This window comes from Gracilinanus agilis, chromosome 4, assembly GCF_016433145.1.
Source record: "Gracilinanus agilis isolate LMUSP501 chromosome 4, AgileGrace, whole genome shotgun sequence".
Taxonomy (NCBI): domain Eukaryota; kingdom Metazoa; phylum Chordata; class Mammalia; order Didelphimorphia; family Didelphidae; genus Gracilinanus; species Gracilinanus agilis.
This window is the reverse complement of record NC_058133.1, coordinates 101,455,195-101,475,099: the sequence shown is the minus strand read 5'-3', so window position 1 is coordinate 101,475,099 and position 19,905 is coordinate 101,455,195. Positions and strand designations below refer to the sequence as shown.

The 19,905-nt window shown below is 37.1% G+C and overlaps 1 protein-coding gene across 1 annotated transcript in view; it reads right to left on the bottom strand.

Annotated features, from left to right (window-relative positions):
- Positions 1 to 6,422: 6,422 nt before the first annotated feature.
- The window catches only part of NR5A2 (nuclear receptor subfamily 5 group A member 2), a 170,169-nt gene continuing 156,686 nt past the window's right edge, over positions 6,423 to 19,905 (bottom strand). Inside the window, exon 6 of the mRNA XM_044674727.1 lies at positions 6,423 to 7,646. Coding sequence (XP_044530662.1) covers positions 7,399 to 7,646 — 248 coding nt within the window. The 3' untranslated portion in view covers positions 6,423 to 7,398. The remainder of the gene's footprint in view (positions 7,647 to 19,905) is intronic.

Sequence of the window (19,905 nt, the reverse complement as noted above, 5' to 3'; positions counted from 1 at the left end):
TAAGAGTGTCAGGAAGATGGGAGGGTTTGGACGGAATGATGAAATCACTTGTGGACATCCTGAATTTTAAGACGTCTATGAGACATCCTGTTGACATGTCCAATAGGCAATTGGAGATGTGAAAGGGAAGGTTAGGAGAGAGGTTAGGGCTAGACAATTACATCTGAGAATCATGTGCATTGAGAGAATTCCATAAGTCTTATATAAATATTAGGTATAATCATTAAGTGTGAAAATCTCTGTTGTGAAGCAAAATTTTAACACATAAGCCTGCTAATATAGATAAAAGGATCTCACTTTGAGGGGCTATTGAAGTTAATGACAAAAATAGTCAAAAATAACCTCAATTACATGGTAATTTCATGGACTCACAGAAATCACAGAATCTCAGAAAAAGAGAGTTTGAAAGGACCTCAATGGATATCTGGTCCAACCCATACTTTAAAGGCATTTCTACCAAGCATACTGATAGGTGGTTGTCTAGCCTCTTAATGCTAGACATCCAGGGAAGGAGAATGGAGAACCCAGTACCTTTCAAGGTAACTCATTTCACTTTTGTTGTTTGTTATTTAGCTGTTTCAGTCATGTCAGACTCTTCATGACCCTCATTTGGAATTTTCTTGGCAAAGATCCTGGAGTAGTTTGCCATTTCCTTCTCCTGCTCATTTTATTGAAGAGAAAATAGAGGCAAACTGCATTAAGTGGCTGCCCCAGGATCATGTAGCTAGTAAGTGTCTGAGACTGGATTTGAATTCAGGTTTTACTACCTCCAGGCTCAGCACTCTATCCAATGCATTTTCAACCAGCTGTAATCATTATGAAGTTTTTCCTGACATTGAGTCTAAGTGGACATCTTTGTATTTTACTCATTGCTTTTACCTTTTTTTTTTTTTAAAAAAAAAGAAACAAAGGACTATAGCTTTTTGGGAGTGACTCTTTTATAAGTGTGTTCTAGTGGAGATGAAATTCTATTTTTTTTTACAATGGAGATATAATTTCCATGCTCTAAGATTCTGTGTTGTAATGAGAACTCTTTAGAGTGATTTGGAGACTTCTAATGGAAAAAAAAACCATATTCCTCACATATGGGACTAATAGGAAGGAATTCTAACTGGGTTAGTGTCAAAAATTGCTTAACAAAAACTCCTATCTTTTTAGTAAAATAATTAATGAAATATTCTGTCTTGGGGGAAGTTTGCTGGATTGTATTTATAGAATCATGACACCATAGAATCTTAGAATTAAAAGAAGCCTCAGAAGCTATGTCATCCAATCCATGATTGTAAAATACTCTCCTCTATGATTTCCCAACAGGTATGTGAGCCTCTTTAAATGTGAACCTAATGGGTATCTCTAGTCTTTTAATTGTCCTATGTGAACTTTTGGGAGAATGCAAAATTTTTTGTCACTAATTTTCTTACTATGCTATTTCATTAAATGCCTTTGTTGTGACCTAATTGCATTCTCTGACTGATTACAGAACAATAAATACATTGGTGGGGGCTTGAGCTATAATTTTAAAGAGTATGGATGCACAGATTATCTTGAATCTGGGGTAGTCATCTCATGTGGAACCCAACCTGAAAGTGTGGGGTAGGGGGAGACCCCAAAATTCCTCATTTCAAGCCATTGTTTGAAGATATCTGCCTCCTAAGATAGCCCCATTTATTTTGTATAGCTCTAATTATTAGGAAGTTTCCCTTTACATTGAGCTTAATCTGTTTTCCTACTATGCCTACATCTAATTCTTTTCTGTACAATTGTGAAAGACAAATATCATCTCCATTTCCCATGACAATCCTTTAGGTACTTGGAAACAGTAGCCATATTCCTTCATCTCCAGGCTTCTTCCCCCCTCTTAGCTAAACATCATAATCCCCACTTGGTACTGTTCTGAGGCAGCTCTCCATAGTAATGGTTATCCATCTGGAGCCAATGGGAGAAAACAGAGGATTTCTAGCAAATAACTGCATTTATTTTTCAATTATATTAAACTATCAGCATAATAGATATAATGTGTCTGCATATATATATAATATATAATAACATGTATGTATATATGTATACACATGTACATACACACACTCATATGCTGAACATTGAAAAATGTAATGCTTGCCCCAGTTATGTTGTGTTTCCATGCAGAGGTTTCACATAACCATTTCTGTATATTCTGACCTTTCTCTGAATGGGGTGGGGGTCCTCTCTATCCCCTACCTTCAGGTTGCCAAACAACTCAGAGGAAACATGGTACAAAGAATTTGAGTGAAAGAAGCAAAGAGTTAAATCTAGGCTTGATACTGTAGGGAAAAAATACTAATAATGGGTAACATTACAGGTGGAATGGGTTTCCCCAGAGAATAGTGAACACATTATATCTCACTGGAGCAAAGATGTTTGCTCACTTATTAGTGTTGTTCAGGGGTGGGTTAGATTGGATGGCCTCAGAGGATCCTCCCCCTTAGGCTATGTGACTAAATAATTTTCCTTGGAAAAGGACTTTAACAATCTTTAACAATATTGAAAACTCTGTTAGAACTCTAAGTATGGAAGCCAACCAGCAGTACCCTGTTTCCTGTTGACTTCCTGTCTTGATGTAGTTGTGCTTGCCTAAGTAAGTGCCTGCTTAGTGTTGTTCTACCAGCAGGAAGTTTACTGTACTATCATTCCCATAAAAGTTACTTTCAAGGGAAACTACCAGGAGCCCTGTTGCTCATCTCAGCCTTCTCTGCCTGCCCTGATGACTCCTGGGACAAACCAAACAGAATGCATTGTGGTTCTTTGATGATTGGGGTTACTCAAGAATTAAAAATGTTGTGTCTAACAATTAAAATGGTCTCAGAGATAATTTTCTTATGTCAAAGGTCATCCAGTTTCCTCCTCTATCATATGAGGGAGCTGAGTTAGGTGATCTCTCTGGTTCTTTCTAGTTCTAAATCTTATGGTTTTAGCAAGCCATGAAAAAGGAAAGGAAGAGTGTGTGTGTGTGTGTGTGTGTGTGTGTGTGTGTGTGTGTGTTTCCATAGAACAGCAAATTCTTCAGACAGCTGTTGTGTTTGGTAGGTGCTGGACTACATGGACATTCATTTGTCACCAGAGGACCTATTTTCTCCGTTTGATAGGGAGGGCAGGTGGTGTTGTCAAGAATCTAGTTAAAACTCCTTATTAGATTTTCTAAAGTTCTGTTATGATTAGAATGTAGACCCTGTAGACCTTATGCCTTGATTCAGGGATGGTGATAACATTACTTCTGTTGCATTGAAGACTTATTTTCCAGTTGAATATAAGTCTTTGAAGGCAGGACCAACTTTTTTTTATCTTTGAATTCTCACCATCTAACATAATATCTGGCAAATTTTTGTCATGAAGTTATTTCAGTTATGTTTGACTGTGAACCATTTGGAGTTTTTTTGGTAAAGATACTAGAGTGTGTTGATGATGGACTACTATTGTGCTGCAAGGAATGATAAACTGCTTGATTTCTATATGAACTGGAAAGGCCTCCATGAACGGATGTGGAGCGAAATGAGCAGAACCAGGAGAACATTGTACACGGAAAGTGAAACATTTTTTCAAATGTAATCGACTTTGCTACCAATAGCAGTGCAATGATACAGGCTAATCCTGAGGGACTTATGAGAAAGAACCCTATACACATCCAGAGAAAGAACTGTGGGAGTAGAAACAGAAGGAAAACATATGATTTATCTCTTGTTTACATGGGTAAAGGATCTGAGGTTTTGGTTTTTTAAAATATCACTCGATTACAAAAATGAATAATATAGAAATAGATACTGAGTGATAATACATGTATAATCCAATGGAATTGTTTGTCGTCTTCAGGAGGGGGGAGAGAAAAGGGGAGGGAAAGAATATGAATCATGGAATCATGGAAAAAGACTTTAAAATCAATTGATTAATTAAGTTAAAAAAAGATACTAGAGTAGTTTGCTATTTCCTTCTCTAGCTCATTTTTACAGATGAAAAAACTGAGGCAAACAGGGGTAAGTGACTTGCCTACTTGGTCAGCACCTAGGTGCTTAAAAATGTTCGTAGTATTGACTTGAACAGGTCCGATCAAGTCAATAGGTTTTTCTTTCCAGAAATAGTATTTGGAGAAGGCAAGGTTGTTTTTTTTTTAAAACTTTCCTTAAATCCTATTCAATTAACTTGACAGGTTAGGTGTCTAATGCAATGAAGGTTGTATAAAAACAATTTTAAAATAATCAGGCTGGGCATATCAATATTTATTGAAATACTGAAAAAAAATTTCCATTGGTGTTGAGAAACTCCTGGCAAAGAACTGACATGACAATATGTATTTCACTGATACAGTAAGAGAACTCCAACAAGTAACTAACTGCACACTCTAAAAGTTGCATGGATTTATACCCAAGGCAGCTGCAGAACATCTGTAATACAAATATTCAGACATTACAGATTGTCTGTTTACAAACATAGAACAACTATCATAAACCAGCCAAAGCCCAAACCTTTTCATTTTAGTCTGCTTTTACTAATATGTCCTGTAATTGATAAGGCAGTCATTAAGTAAATGTCTGGTTACAAAGTGGTTAACAATTAACATTAGAGAAATTGAGTTCACAAACTTTGGCAAGCTGGAGGGATTCTCAGAACCACAGACACTGGCAAATATACATTCTAGCTTATCCGCTTCTGAACTTTGTGTTTCCATCAGGGTAGATGCAAAATTTGACTGGCGGTTGTTTGACAAACCCTTCTGTCACGTTCCTTTCTAGTGAGATTGTAGCGCTTTAGATACAGTTAATAACACACTTTTAGTTGACTTTTTTTTAAGGTTTTAATATTCAGTGAGGAGCACTGTATTAGAAAAAATAGAATTTACAGAATGTGATGCAAATGTTTGAAATGTAAAAAAAAAAAAACCAACAACTCAAAACAGAAACAACCCATAAACCCCTCACCCATGTTGTACATATATGACTGGACCCACTTTTACAGCTCACTAGTAAAACAATTGGTCTCCATATGTGACTGGGTCAAACTTGGTTTCACTGAAAAAAAATTCTTATTTCATATGCTGGATATGACATTCTGCTGAGCTATTTTCCCGGGGTCCTTTGATCTGTTTAGATTAGAATGAGTGGTTAGACAGGGCAGTGGACATACGGCAAGGAGTCGCAGATGCTAAACTTTGCTAAATTTGTACCCTATTCACGGACAAAATGTTTGAGCTGAGTAACTAACGTGATGAGATGGACAGCTTTGAACGACTAGAGAAGCACTGACTGATGTCTTTGGTATACAATGTACAATGCTTGGAAAGGAATTTAAGGTGAAGAGCCCACCTCTCTAAGTTAAGATCACTTGAAACAGAGGACGCTATAAGTCATATAATTTACAACAGATTTTAAATATACTACCTTGAGGATTATGAAGATTTACAGGCATTGAGTCAAGTGACTGATTTTCATTCATTAAGACTCTTGTATGTCCCTGAACTATATATTCTACTAACTTGAAGACATGCTACAGTAAACACATATATTTGGCTTCTTCATTCTTGGCTATATCTTATACAAAGGGGAAACTAAGGAACAATAAATTAGCATCATAATTGTCTACAGTTGAAACTATGATATACAATATAAATAAACTATTTAAAAGCCAGCAATATTTATGAAAAAAAATTAAGGGACTAGGAGGTTTCTTTTTTTCTTTTTCTTTTCTTTCTTATTTTTTTTTTTACAGTTTCAGCAAGTGATTGTGCAGCCAATAATCTTTAAAAAATTAGAGTTTAAATGAGATTCCCTTTTGATTTTAGTGTCTCACGACATACAGTAATTAAGAACTGGTAAAAAATAATTACCAATCAGAAAGCGACATCAAGGAAATGACTGCGTTTGTGACGTGTAGTATTGCGGTCCCCCCCCCCCTCCCCACAGGACCTAAAGAATGTAAACACTAGGTTTTCTTTGAATGCAAAAGTAGTAATACTTTATTTTTTAACATATCCTGATCCACACCTGCACAGTTAACTCTTGGGATAGTGAAATAAGGCAAGACTTTCATAACTGTGACTTTACATGTCATAATACTGATATCTTCACTTGGAAAGAGATTGTTTGTAATTGTCTTTCACCAATATTTGTTCTGCAGCAGACTTTGGTCTACTTAGAAATGGCAGTATCACTCTTCTTTCTGTCCTCTTTGTCAAGCTTTTAGTTATTTTTAATAGAGTCTTCCCCTCTCTCACCCCCCCACCCCTAACACATATTAAAAACACAAATCCCTTCCCCCCCCAACCTTTTGGCAATGTTCAATTGCTACGAGACCAGATGATTTGATTTCTACTGGCTTGTGCTTGTTAGCTCAAACAACCTAGCTCTTTGAAACCTAAGCACAGATTTTTTTAAAAAATAATTTTTTTAATGAACTACAAACATGATGGTGAAAAGACCGATGCTCTCTAACAAGCCATTTGGCACGAAAATTTTACAGACACCAGCACATGGTGATGTCCAGATGCCACATCACTGCTACAGCAGCAGAAATGGGTCTCCTTAAAGCTTTAGCTTTGGAGCAGTTGAAAAGTATGTGAAAGCGTGTTTTCCTGTATCATGCTGACATAGACCAGAAGAGGGATACTGCCTCCTTTTTTTTTTTTAACAACATGAACACATGACAAAATAAACTTTAGAACATATTGAGAATGGCAAGCTAACTTATTCTTAGACTGTTCGTACTAGCGGTTTGCTGGCCTGACATGCAGGCTTTTTGTGATTTGGTGGCATGGTTATTGTGTGTGTGGCCTTCCATAGGTCTTTGCTTTCTTTCTTTCTTTTTTTTTTAAAACAGGTTCCTGCATAGAGAACACATCCATGATCACAGAAGAGAGTAGGTGTTGGGTCCTTGGAAGGATAATGCAAAAAAGGATGCTGCCAGAAGGTTCAGCTGGCATCCTCTAGAATCGTTTTTATTCCAGCTATCTGGTGAAGGAATTCAGTGCACGCAAATCCCTCCCCAATCTAATAGCTTAAATACACAGGTCAATTTGTTCCTAGATTTCTTCATTTAGTGGAGATCAGTTTAAATATACAAGAATTGTTCTGTCCTTTCCCATCCAATGTGGTGATGGTGTCCACCTGCAAAGTTCATTAAGTTCTATTGTAGTGTCCTATATTCCTTTGGGGATGTGTAGCATTTGATTCACAGTTTGCAATACAAATACCCTGATACATCACTTATTTACTATTAAGTATTTGATTATTATACCATTTTCTCAGTGTCTGAAAACCAAGTTTTTAATTAGTGTTGCTTGGAGCAGTTCAGAGTATTTCTTTCCTTTTTTTTTCATCTTTTTTTTTTTTCAAAAGCAGAAATAAGCTCTTGGGGGCAAGGGAGTGGGGGAAGAATTTATGCTCTCTTTGCATGCAGCATTTCAATGAGGAGGTTATTACATGGCACGTCCCCATTCAGGTGTTTGTAGTAGAGGTATTCTTCAGCCTGCATGCTGATGGCCCGGATTTCTGGTAGCCGGAGGAGAAGCTGCCCAAACTTGTCCGTCTGTTGTGGGTAGTTGCACATTGTGTAGTCCAGCAATGCAGCATTCACTTGTTCTTGAACTCCTTCCACCAGCTGGAAGTTCTCAAGGTTTTTGACATCTGGATTAAAAAAAAAAAGTCACACGATTTCAATTGCATTTTAATTCCTGTTTACCAAAGCCTTGCGTTCACTTAATGGGTGTATTTTCCTCCTGACATAAAGCATACTTTACATGCTGCTGAATATTCAGTAGATCCCACTCACCAGGCTTCTTGGGGGAAAAAAAGGATCACAAAAGGAGAGGAGCAGAGTATCTTGTTGAAATTCTGCATATACCTCAAATCAATTAGACACCAATGGATTTTGAGCAAGGTCAATTCTTTTCATATCTTACAAAAGGGAGAGGTTTGAGGATTCCTAAAGTAGAGGGACCATAATATATTGCCAGCAAATGAGTCCCCAGAGAAAGACCTATCTTAACCCAGTATATTACACAATTCATATAATTCTGTATTAATTTTTCTGACCCAAGGTGAAATCTGTGTCCAGGGTATGATGTAGTTAATTCTAATAAAAAGTGACAGGGCTCTTGTTTCTGTTTGACATTTTCTAAATGATTCTGAAAGCCTTTGACTTGTCTAACCCATGCTAATGAACCATCTGGTACACTCCAGTGACTGCCAACATAATCTTCCCCACAAGAAACTCTCTAAAATATATATCTTGGTGACTAATGATCTTTGCAAAATGAAAGCCTTGTCCTTTGGGCAAAATAACAGGCCAGGACAGTGCCCTTTAACCGGACACTGGCTTCTGCCTTTCTCTTTGAGCACCTCAGCACTCGAGGAGGAAAGGTGGGCTTTGCAAGTTCATTTTGCCTTAATGCAAGTGACCATCTAGAGTTGTTTTAAGGCATCTCTGCCTTAGGGAGACCCCATAAATATTGAAATAAAAGACAGTGAGAACGGCTCATTGAAAATTTCTTTGATGAAACTCCCCTTCTGTTGTTTATTTATGCAAACGGTACCCCTTGCATCCAATGTGCACGTAGTGTGCAGATACATGCGTAGTGACACACACATGCAGATAAATCCAAACACACACGTGTGTGAAGTAAGCAGATGTAGGCCCTCTCTCCTTCCAATTATACAAAAATAAATAAGAAAGAGTTCGGGGCTATGCGATCCTGAGGCAAGATCGCTGGGGCTCTTGTTGAAAGCTGAAATGCACAAAATCCAATCAACGCTGTTAATGGTTGTCAAAGGAACCATCACTCCCTCATACATGATTTTGCATTATATACCATTAAATTCATGTCTGTGTGTATATATGTGCATTGAGTTATCTCTGTATCCATACACGACAGAGTTGGTTTACAGTTGCTGGAGAAATGTGTCCAGAATGATTTGGATGTTTACATTTTTAGCTATAATTTTGCATCGATGTGCCCTCCGCCCCCCTTCTTCAACTCTCCGCCCCAAATTAAAAACAGTGAGGGAATTGAGTATTAAGGTAAATAAACATGGGTAACGTGAGATTCAGAGTTGATGTTTATTTCAAAGCCGTGATGGTAGAATCAAATATGTTTGTCTAAGTCGATTAATGAGATCCTCAAATAATCACGGGTGCAAACAAAGTCCATTATTGGGAGGGCTGCACCTCAGAATGGCATTTAAACTCAAAGGACAAGTATCAGTGTGTTGTCAGGATAAAACCACAGTCTTAAATGATCAGATAAGATATGCAAATGGGTTTTTGCAAGCCCTAAAGTGCCCCTTAAATGGGTTATTACTACTCATCCTACTTTCAGTTTACCCAAATACATAAAAGTCTCTCCTCACTTTGGAATGCAGAAGTAGAAGTCTCTAGAAGCAGAGACATAAAACAGTGTTTATAATTCTTCAAAATACCAGGAAGCCTGAAGAATTCTCACACCTACATCCCCTGGTGTAGGCAAATGCACAGAATTATACTCACTTAATTCCAGCAGATTAAAAAAAAAGTATTTTCAAGATTCAAATATGCCTTTCTGGTCAGGAATGATTCCCTCTGCCACTCTATTTTTGTTTCAATTAAACATTTCCTTCTTGATGATACGGGAATCCTCAATTCAACACATATGAAATTTGTGTACAGTTTTTAAAGACTTTATTTCATTCTTCATTAATTGCAAAATGAAGGCTCTTATGCATTCTACAGTTAATTATGCTGCATTTGGTTCCTCTGTGTAGGAAAGGCTGTAAAGATTTCATTTTTCGAAGTGTGTGCTTTCAAAGACCCACCAAAGTTATACTTGGCTAACTACTGTCAAATGCAAGTGATAAAGAAAAAAAACCTTGTTAGGAAGCACCCTGAGACTCTCGGTATAACATAACAACTCTAAGATATGGCTTTCCTCGTGCTCCTGACACTAATTTTATAAACGGGTTCTATGATGCTTATAAAGTCTTGCTCTGCTGATCATTGATACAAGACAGTCACATGGCATGCTTGATAGAGAGGGTATATGCCATTGTGAAATTACAACTCAAATTCCGATTCCCTTCTCAGGAAAATTCTTCCTTTTACTCTTCACCTATCCTACAGGAGACGGGAGTTGACTAACTTTTAAGAACTGTCTGTGGGAGGCTGTAAAAGAAAACAAGTTAATAGCAAACCGTATAGTGATTTTGAAATGAGTTACTTTTAAAGATAAAGTGAAATAATGGTTTATGTTACAGTGAAAGAAGTTCTCACAGGCAGGACTATGTGAACAATAGTCAAATGGCGACTTAGGGAGGGTGTCGGGATTTGTTTAGTGGAAAATGTGAGATAAACAGTGACCTATTTAAAAGTGAACATTTGAAACATGTTTTCCTTGATAAATGTAACTCTGAGAATCAGTTGCACATTTTTGGGGGGGGAAGAGGAGAAGGGCAAAGCAGGATTCATGCTTAAAGTCACACAAAAGAAAACAAAAGAATTTCATTGGTAAATAAATCCTATTTAACAAAACATTTAATAATATAAGATAGGCATTTGGAAAAAACAATAACCTTATAATTTTTGTTTGAATAATAGCTGATCAGCTGATCAGGCCGGGTCATTTTACTTCGAAAGCCTAAGAAAGTATTCAATTTTGTATTCTTTCTCAACCAATGAGCACTTATTAAGTGACTAATATTTATCAGGTACTATACTTTCACATCATTATTTGAAGTGAAACATGCAATTTCCCTCCACCGTAGCTAAATTCTCTTCAATTCAATTTCCACTGGAATCCTTTTGACCCGAGCTCATGCAACGGTGTATCTTTACTCTGAGGCAGTTGCCATGGTTTTTTCTATTACCCATAATAGGAATCATGGAGCTAATTGTACCACATAGGCATGCTGACTGAATGTACTCTTCGGTTGTTTCTTTCTATGTCTCCACAGGCAAAGGGAGTTGGGATTTGAGGCATCCATCCCAAAGCTCCAGCAATTGGAGAAAAGAGAAAAATACAGGTTGGTCTCGGTTCTGAAGATTACTTGATTACAAGAGTTATATTTGGAGGATAACTACTCTCTTTTCTCTTGAACTTTGTCTGGAGGGAAATAAGTTCATGTTACATTCAGTTAAAAGTTTGGAATATTTCTCATATCATTTGGGAAGAAAAGATATGTGACTATTCCTATCTTGTAAGAATAAGATATAAGAATTTCAACTAGAGCTTTTTTGAAAGTTCTGAATTTTATGTAACAGATGCATTTTTGAAAAGTTGCTTATAAATCAAAATTTTATAAATCGAATATGACAAACAGAGTAGGGGAGAATGCTACATACAGCAACAGACATATTGTTTGAAGAATGACTTGTGTATGTCCACTTCCAGAGAAAGTAATGATAAATAGAAATAAGTAAGACATAGTCTTTACATATGCAAATATCTTTTTGTTAAATGATACCTTCTTTAATGCGGGGTGGAGATAGAGGGAGGGAGTTATCTGAGTAGTTTAATAAACAAATAAATAAATAAAATTTAAAAATACAGTAGGGGAATCTGCTCTACTGATGTCTTCCTTCAAGGTCTCCTCTTGGGGTGGAAGTGGCTCTATGTTCTCAGGGACCATGCCAGCAAAGGATAAACTTCAGTCGGTCAATCAACAATCATTATGTACTGAACTGGGCATCTGAGACACAAGGTCAAAACTATAATAGTTTCTGCCCTCAAGGAATTCACATTGAATAAAGGGGAACAACACAAATGAACAAAATAAATATAACCAGGTCCTGATTAGCATTAATAACCAATCCTCCTGAAGTTGTTGCATTATTTAAATTTGCATGGTATATTTCCATTATTTACCATAAATATTATTCATTAAAATTATTTGCTGTTATTTAGCAAAAATATTTCTCATATTTTGCATAATCATAACTTCAGGTACTATGAATTTGGTTACATATTACCACTTCATGGAATTTATTATTCGTTCTAATTAGTAGCTGGCCATATATATAGTTAGGTAATGTTCAGGAGAGGGCATTAACAGCTATAGACTTGGGGGAAAAAATCTCAGGTAGGATGCGGCATTTGAGTTGAACTTTAAAAGAAACTAGAGATTCTTTTTAAAAGGTGGAGAGAAGGAAGAGCAGTGAATTTCAGATTTGGAGGATAGTTTGTACAAAGGCATGGAGATAGGAAAGGGTTGCTATGGTATGTAGGAATAGCCAAAAAAGTCCATTTGGCCAATCCTGAAGGGTGTCTGAGGGGAATGATATAAAATATAGCTTGGAACGAAAGTTAGATTTGAAATTACATTCAGAAAGTTATAAAACTGTGTATACCCATTGACCCAGTAATATCACTGCTGGATCTGTTTCCAAAGGAGATTATAGAAAAAGGAAAAGGATCTATATGTTCCAAAATATTTATAGCAGCTCTCTGGGTGGTGGCAAAGAACTGGAAACTGAGGGGATGCCCACCAATTAGGGAATGGCTAAACAAATGGTGGTATATGACTGTGATGGAATATTACTAAGCCATAAGAAATGATGAGTAGGCTAATTGCCCAAAAAACCCCAAACAAACAAACAAACAAAACAAACTCGGGAAGAATTGCATGGGATAATGAAAAGCAAAATGAGTAGAACCTAGACAACATTATATACAGCTACAGATTCAGTACTTGAAGAATTACTCGTGAATGTCATCTCCAGAGAACGAACTGAAGAATGGAGACTTAAAAGACATAATCTCTCTCTATATATATCTGCCTCCTGGATTTTGCCTTCTCTGATGTGGGGAGGGGAAGGAGAGCCTGAGACACTTGTAAATAAATCCCATTAATAAAAAAGTTTAAAAGAAATAAAAAGAAAAAAAGAAAAAGAAAGGAAAGTTAGAGCCAAAGATTAAAGAACGTTCAATGCCAAATAGAGGATCTTGTCCTTGATTCATAAGGGGCTGTTAAGAGTTTACTGAGCAGAGTAAGAAGGAAGAATGGAAGAGGTGTGAGTAGTTAAATGTATATCTCTTCCCAGCTAGTCTAGCTAAAATAGGAGACACTCACCAGCAGATTGACTATAGGGGGATTAGTTTTTTGGCTGTGGCAATTCTAAAAGTTCATATGGTAATAAGTAGCCTGCCTGTGAGTTGTGTTTACCCATCCTTACCAAATCACAAGTCACGGAAGTATTAAAGAAAGAGACTCCTGTTATTTAAAGGAATACTTTTGTGTGATGAATCCTCTGTTTACCTGTTTCAAAAATGCATACATATATATTATATGAATATATTGCACATGAGTGTTGCCTAAAGTGCTATACACTGACAATTTCAAGTGGCCTCGAAATTACCTTGAAATCATCCAATTCAGATTCTTTGGGGTGGGTCAGTGTAGAATGGAAGTTTGTGTTGGAAAAGTTATGCCTTTTGACTCTTGTCTAGATGGCACATAAAGCCCTAAAAACAAGAGAAGAGAAGTGCTAACCCACAGATAGCACTCCCGTGAGGTGGTTTCCAATTTGTTTTGTTTTTCAGCTCTTCCCTTCATCTCCTCCAGATGAGATTTGTATTAAACAATTTGTATTAAACAGTTTTAATTAAGTTTGTTTAAGTCTGTTTAAGTCTGCATGCTGCTCCTTGTCATATACTCATGGAATTAATATTAATATACAGATAACAATAACTATTGCACTGACATTATGCTCTAAAGTTTGCAAAGTCCTTTACGTCTGTTATTTCATTTTAAGATTCATAGCAACCATGGGGGACAGGTGCTATTTTAGTCCTCAGTTAACAGAAGTGAAACTGAGGTGGAGAGAGATTAGGTGATTTGTCCAGGATTATATCAGTGAGTGTCTGAGGCAGGATTTCAACTCAGAGCTTTCTCTCTCTACGTCCAGCATTCTATGCACAGAACCACGAACACAACTCGATTGGATGTATCCCTTTTCATAGAAGTTTAAAATGTTAATGATTTCCTTTAAGTTGTCCATATTCCAAATCGAGTCCCTGTGGCATTAACCTTTTAATGGTTTCTGAGATGCTTGGGAACCATAACTAATCTAGAAAAGGATCCCGGCAGGAGGAGGAATTCTCAGAGGAACTGACAACGAATCGTTTGAGAAAACAAAAGCATAAATTCTGGATAGATAATTACATAGCAGTGGATTCCTTAGAAAAATAAATTTAAGTGTTGATGAGCACTCAGTGTACAGTTTCCATTTGGTACTGCGGTGTATCACATCTGGCTTGGGGAATGAGACTCATGATCATGAGAAGCAGTGATTTATTGATTTTTACAGGACCCAAATCCTCCCAAGCCTGCATGGAGGGTATTTTTTCCCCCAGCATCACAAAGTCTCTTGCACTTGGGGCTTTGCAAATTCCTTTGAAATTTATGTATGCTCTATTTAATACAAATTGAAAGCATAGATTGTTGAAGCATTATAACATTCGCATTCAGAGTTATAAAGGTTAGAAATTGTCCATAAGTAGAAATAGGCAACCACACACCAATCTCTACAACCTTTAAATTTTGATGACTAGAAAGAGCATTTTGTGTTGCTACTCTAGGTATCAATTCCTTATCATCTATTCTACTTTATTCACTCAGGGACTAATTACCAACTTTTTACATGAAACAGCCTTACTGTGAGCTCACAGTGGGGCACGCAGATTTTTCTCTCCTTATTGGAGAGTAAACCCTTAGGTCTTCTTGAATATATTACATGTTTTACAAGGCATTGCACCAGCTCTTCTGTCATGCATGGAATTTATGCTCTCACTGAAGATGAAGACACTTTTTTTTTTTTTGGCTCCAGAGGGGTCAGTAGCAACATTTTTCTTGCTGGCATGGCCTGTAAATATTCCCATTCAATGCTCTTTTTTTCAGGGTTGGGACTCCTGTGTTGAAACAAGGGCCTCTAGCCTGAAACTTCTCAGAGTCTCAGCTGAAAAGATAGATGCATAATTCATTTATACATATATGTGTGAGTATATGCACACACATAGACATACATACACACATTTCCCCCCAAAGTGAAACATCTTCTTTGCCCATTTAAAAGTGTATTTCACAGAATCCTCAAATACCAAATTTCAAAGGAGCCTTCAGAGGCGGTCTCATCCAACTTCTCTGTGAACAGAAATCTCCTCTACATAACCTTTATAAGTAGGCAGTCTCCATTTGAAGACTTCCAGTTAAGAGGAGTCCATTACCTCCCAAAGCAGCCCATTACTTTTAGACAGCTCTAATTGTTAGACATTTTTGTCCCCTGACAATGAAAAGAAATCTATCTCTCAGCAACCATTGTTCCTTGTTTTACCATATGGGGCAAAGCGAAAGAAGCCTAATCACTTTTCCCCCTGACAGCTCTTGAGAAACTTAAAGATAACAATTATATTCCCCTCCAGTCTTCTCTCATCCGGGCGAAACATCACTGATTCATCATGGTTTACAGTTTTCTTATCACCCTCGTCACCCTTCTGTGGGGATGCTCCGTTTTTCAGCTTTCCAGCCTTCCTTAAAAGGGGTCGTTAGAATGAACAAAATGTCTGAGGTGTGGTCTGACCAAGGTAGATTGGGGAGGACTGGTCAATGAGCATTTATTAAGAACATACTATGTGCAAGGCACTGTGCTAAGTACTGGAGACATGAAGACAGGCAAAAAATAGTCCTTGCTCTCATGGAGCTTGGAGCTTAGTGGGAGACAACATGCAAACAATTACATACAACCATGTTACAGACAGGATAAATTAGGGAGCATCTGCAGAGAGGGCACTTAGAATGAAAGACCACTAACTCTCTTATCCTGAATACTTTTTTCCTTTCCTTTCCTTTCCTTTCCTTTCCTTTCCTTTCCTTTCCTTTCCTTTCCTTTCCTTTCCTTTCCTTTCCTTTCCTTTCCTTTCCTTTCCTTTAAAAACCCTTACCTTCAGTCTTAGAATCGCTGCTAAGTATTGATTCTGAGACAGAAGATCAGTAAGGGCTAGACAACAGGGGTTAAGTGATTTGCCCAGGGTCACATAGCTGGGAAGTGTCTGAGGTCAGATTTGAACCCAGGACCTTCCATATTCAGCTCTGATTCTCCTTCTACCTAGTTTCCCCAAAATTTTATATTTCTATGAATATAGAACAAGGTTATGTTAAAAATAAGTTCTATAATGTATAGAGACAATGAAGCTTTTTTTTTTGAGACTTTCCAAAGAATAAGATATGACAAATAGTAATTTGTCCCCAGAGAAAACTCACTGATTTGACAACTCCTGAAATAGGAGAGAAATGCCATGACACTGCTTTAAGGACCTGGATACTAATGTTCGAGAGGAGTTGTTCTGAATAAATTATGTAAATATTTCCCAGGGAAGATGCTTTTCTTGTCTTTTTGGTGTGTGTTGAGTAATGTCGGTTCTATGCTCTTACAATGTTCTTCTGTTCTTTTTCTTTTCAGGATGGAGTACAGAACTGTGACTTCATAGTATGGAAGGTGGTCTATCTGTCTACCAAGGTCCATATCAGAAATTTACAATTAACTTATCATTTTAGTTATCTCAGGGCACTAAGAGGTTAAATGTTTTTTTTTTCCCAGGGTCACATAATGAATATGTGTTTGAGGCAGGATTTGAATCCAGGTCTTTCTTAGTCCAAGGTTATCACTCTATTCACTATAGTGCCCTTCCCTTGCTATTTTTTGTTCCATATGCCAATTTCTCATCAAATAGAAATGATTTCAGGTAGTCTTTAATGATTAGGCCAAAGCACATAGCATTGATCCAATTTATTCCTTCATTTTCATAGCAGAGTTTCACACTCAGGGATTTGAATATACTCATATATAATGTCTTTTGGATAAAAAATTCTTCTGTAAATAAGCCATGATCCCAAGTGCAGTGTCAGTAAATCCAAAACCCAATAAGACAAAATAGCTCCAGGCAAGCTCAATGTGTATAACTGGTCTTTTGTTCTTTTTGCTATATTCTTCCTTTTTCTTTAAACTCTTACCTTCTGTCTTAGAATCAATACTATGTATTGGCTTCATGGCAGAAGAGCGGTAAGGGCTGGGAAATGGGGGTTAAGTGACTTGTCCAGGGCCACATAGCTGGGAAGTATCTGAGGCCAGATTTGAATCCAGGACTTTGCATCTCTAGGCCTGGTTATCTAGATGTCTCCATGCTCTATTCTTTCAGTATTGGTTTCTTGGCCAGCCTCCTGTTAATGCCTTGTTAGGCTGGTCCTTAGATGATAGCCGAATGATTTGCCACAGAGCTCTTTCTTGAAGCTTTTCTTTTCCTTCCAGAGTTCTAGCTCTGCTGGCACAGCCTCCAAGAACCCAGGGTCATCTCCATGATACAGTAAGGAATTAGACTGAGTAAATTCATAGAATGTTAGGTTTGGATGTGATCAAGAAAGCCAGTTTCCTCACTTGACAGAGGAGGAGACTGAAATCATGAGTGGGTAAGTAACTTACCCAACATTATAGTTTGTTAGTAGTAGAACTGTGATTAGAATGCTGTTTCCTATTTCTCAGGCTAATGACCTCTCTACTCAACCACCGTGCCTTTTTAAACATTTCAAAGTGGTATTTTGTCCAGATATTATATTGATATGATTTCTAATATTAACTTTCTAACACTTTGCAATCCATGTTGTCTTTATTCCTCTCCCCTTCCCCCTTCCCCAAGAAGGAAGGTAATATGATATAGGTTGTACATACATTATCATACAATGCATATTTCCCTGCTCATCATGTTGTGAAGCAAGACACATATTGCTTACACTGGAGAAAAATTCAAGGAGGAAATAAAGTAAAGAATGGTGTGTTTCAGTCTGCATTTAGACTCAGTCTATTTCTTTTATGGTGGTGAATAGTATTTTTTTGCATTTTGCATTTTTTTTTGGCTTGACTGATTTGGGGGCAGAGAATCTGCTTTCTGGATGAAATCAGTAAATAAAGAAGCAGAGCTCTTTACTAATTTTCATAAAGTCTATACAATTAAATCTACTTAATGCTAATGTATCAAATATTTTGATATATTTGAGGCTTCAGCTTTGATGTTTGACATAACTGACGGTCTAACCATACCAAGGTTCAGTCTTTGATCATTTAGAAGGGATGCCAGGATTCAAGCAAAAATCTTTATGATAACTAAGAAGTGAGGGAGCGTGTCTGGAGGATGGAACCATGACCAGAAATCTGTAGACTTTATTCTAGTCCTGGCATTTTTGCTGGCAGTTTCCATGTCCATGACAAGTCATAATTGCTTTAGACCTCCGTTTATTTATCTAAAAAATGAGAGTAATATGCCTACTCTGAATATTTTACCTCTCAGAGCTTTTGTGAGAATCATAGTGTCTCAGAGTTTCACTCAGGATTTCAATGATTATCCATTTCCACTTAAACCAACTTGGGTGCTTAGTCAAGGAAACTTCAACCCATCAAGTCTCCTCTAACCTTGAAGGTAGATGTAGTTAGTCAGGCTCTGGGGGAATGACCCGCCAATGGAGTGGGATTTGAGAGAATGGCTCAAGGGCTCATATATGTTACAAATGTAAGGTATACATTTTATTATTTAGAAGACAAATGTATCAGATGAATAGAAGACATCATAATTACATTTGTATTCCCAGGAAAGCTGAGTGATCCTAATAAATACTGGTCAATATGGTGTTATATTGGAGAATTTCTTGAATGATGGCTTTTTTTCTTTTTCTTTTGGTTTATTTCCCTAGTGCCTACCATAGAGCCTTGCACACATTAGCCACTTAATAAATGTCTTTGATGGATTGTTTTTTTTTTTTTTACTTCTAATTCCATTGGCTAAGGCAACTGCCAGTCTGAAAGCTCTATCTGTTGATACCTAGAGAAAACTCAAGAACTGATCCATCAGTCAACAAACGCAAATTATTGGCCATGCACTGTGCTAGGCACTGAGTGTTTAAGGACCAAAATGAACAGTCTCTTTCCTCAAGGATCTTACATTTTATGAGGTGAAATAACATGTACAGATAATAGAATATATAAAATAAATCTGAAACTCAGAATTTTAGAGAATTGCCTGTTGTCCATGGTCACAAAACTAGTATGTGTCTGATGCAAGACTAGTTACCAGGTTTTCCTGATGACAAGGTGGATCTGCTATCCAATAGGCCAACAAGCCATTCTACCTTTTGTATTTTTTTAAAAAATCCTTACCTTCTGTCTTAGTATCAGTTCTAAGACAGAAGGGTAGTAAGGGCTAGGTAATCGGGTTGAAGTGACTTGTCTAGGGTCACATTGCTAGGATGTGTCTGATGCTATATTTGAATCTAGGCCTTCCCAACAAATATATAAATATGTATATATTGATATACAGACACACTCAAACATATGTGCAAGCCCCTCCTGAATCACTGGCTTGCTTAATTCAAGGAAACTATGAGCTATATTTTACAGAGTTGCCTAAGATGAACATGTCATGGTGGAGAGTTCTGACAAAAGGTGATCCACAGGAGGAGGAAATGGCAAACCACTCCAGGATCTTTGCCAAGAAAACTCCATGGATAGAATGACTTTGGGAAATAGTGGAGGACAGAAAGGTCTTGTGTGCTATGGTCCACAGGGTATTGAAGATATGAACATGATTGAAAAACAATAATATACATGTGTGTGTATTGTGCAGGAAGAAATTTTTTCCCTGTAGTGTATACTCCTTAAATAGAAGACTAATTCTGTAGGTGATGTCCCAAGAATTAATGGAAGAGAGAACTTAATGTTATAATTTCTATCAAGAGTACCTGTTTCAGTCACAAAAAATATTTGAACTGATACGATCAGCTTCCAAACTTCCATTATATAGAGTATTCTGTTTCATGTGTGACCTAAAAAATTTTGTCCGCTAATTTATATATATTATTATGTTACATTTATATTATA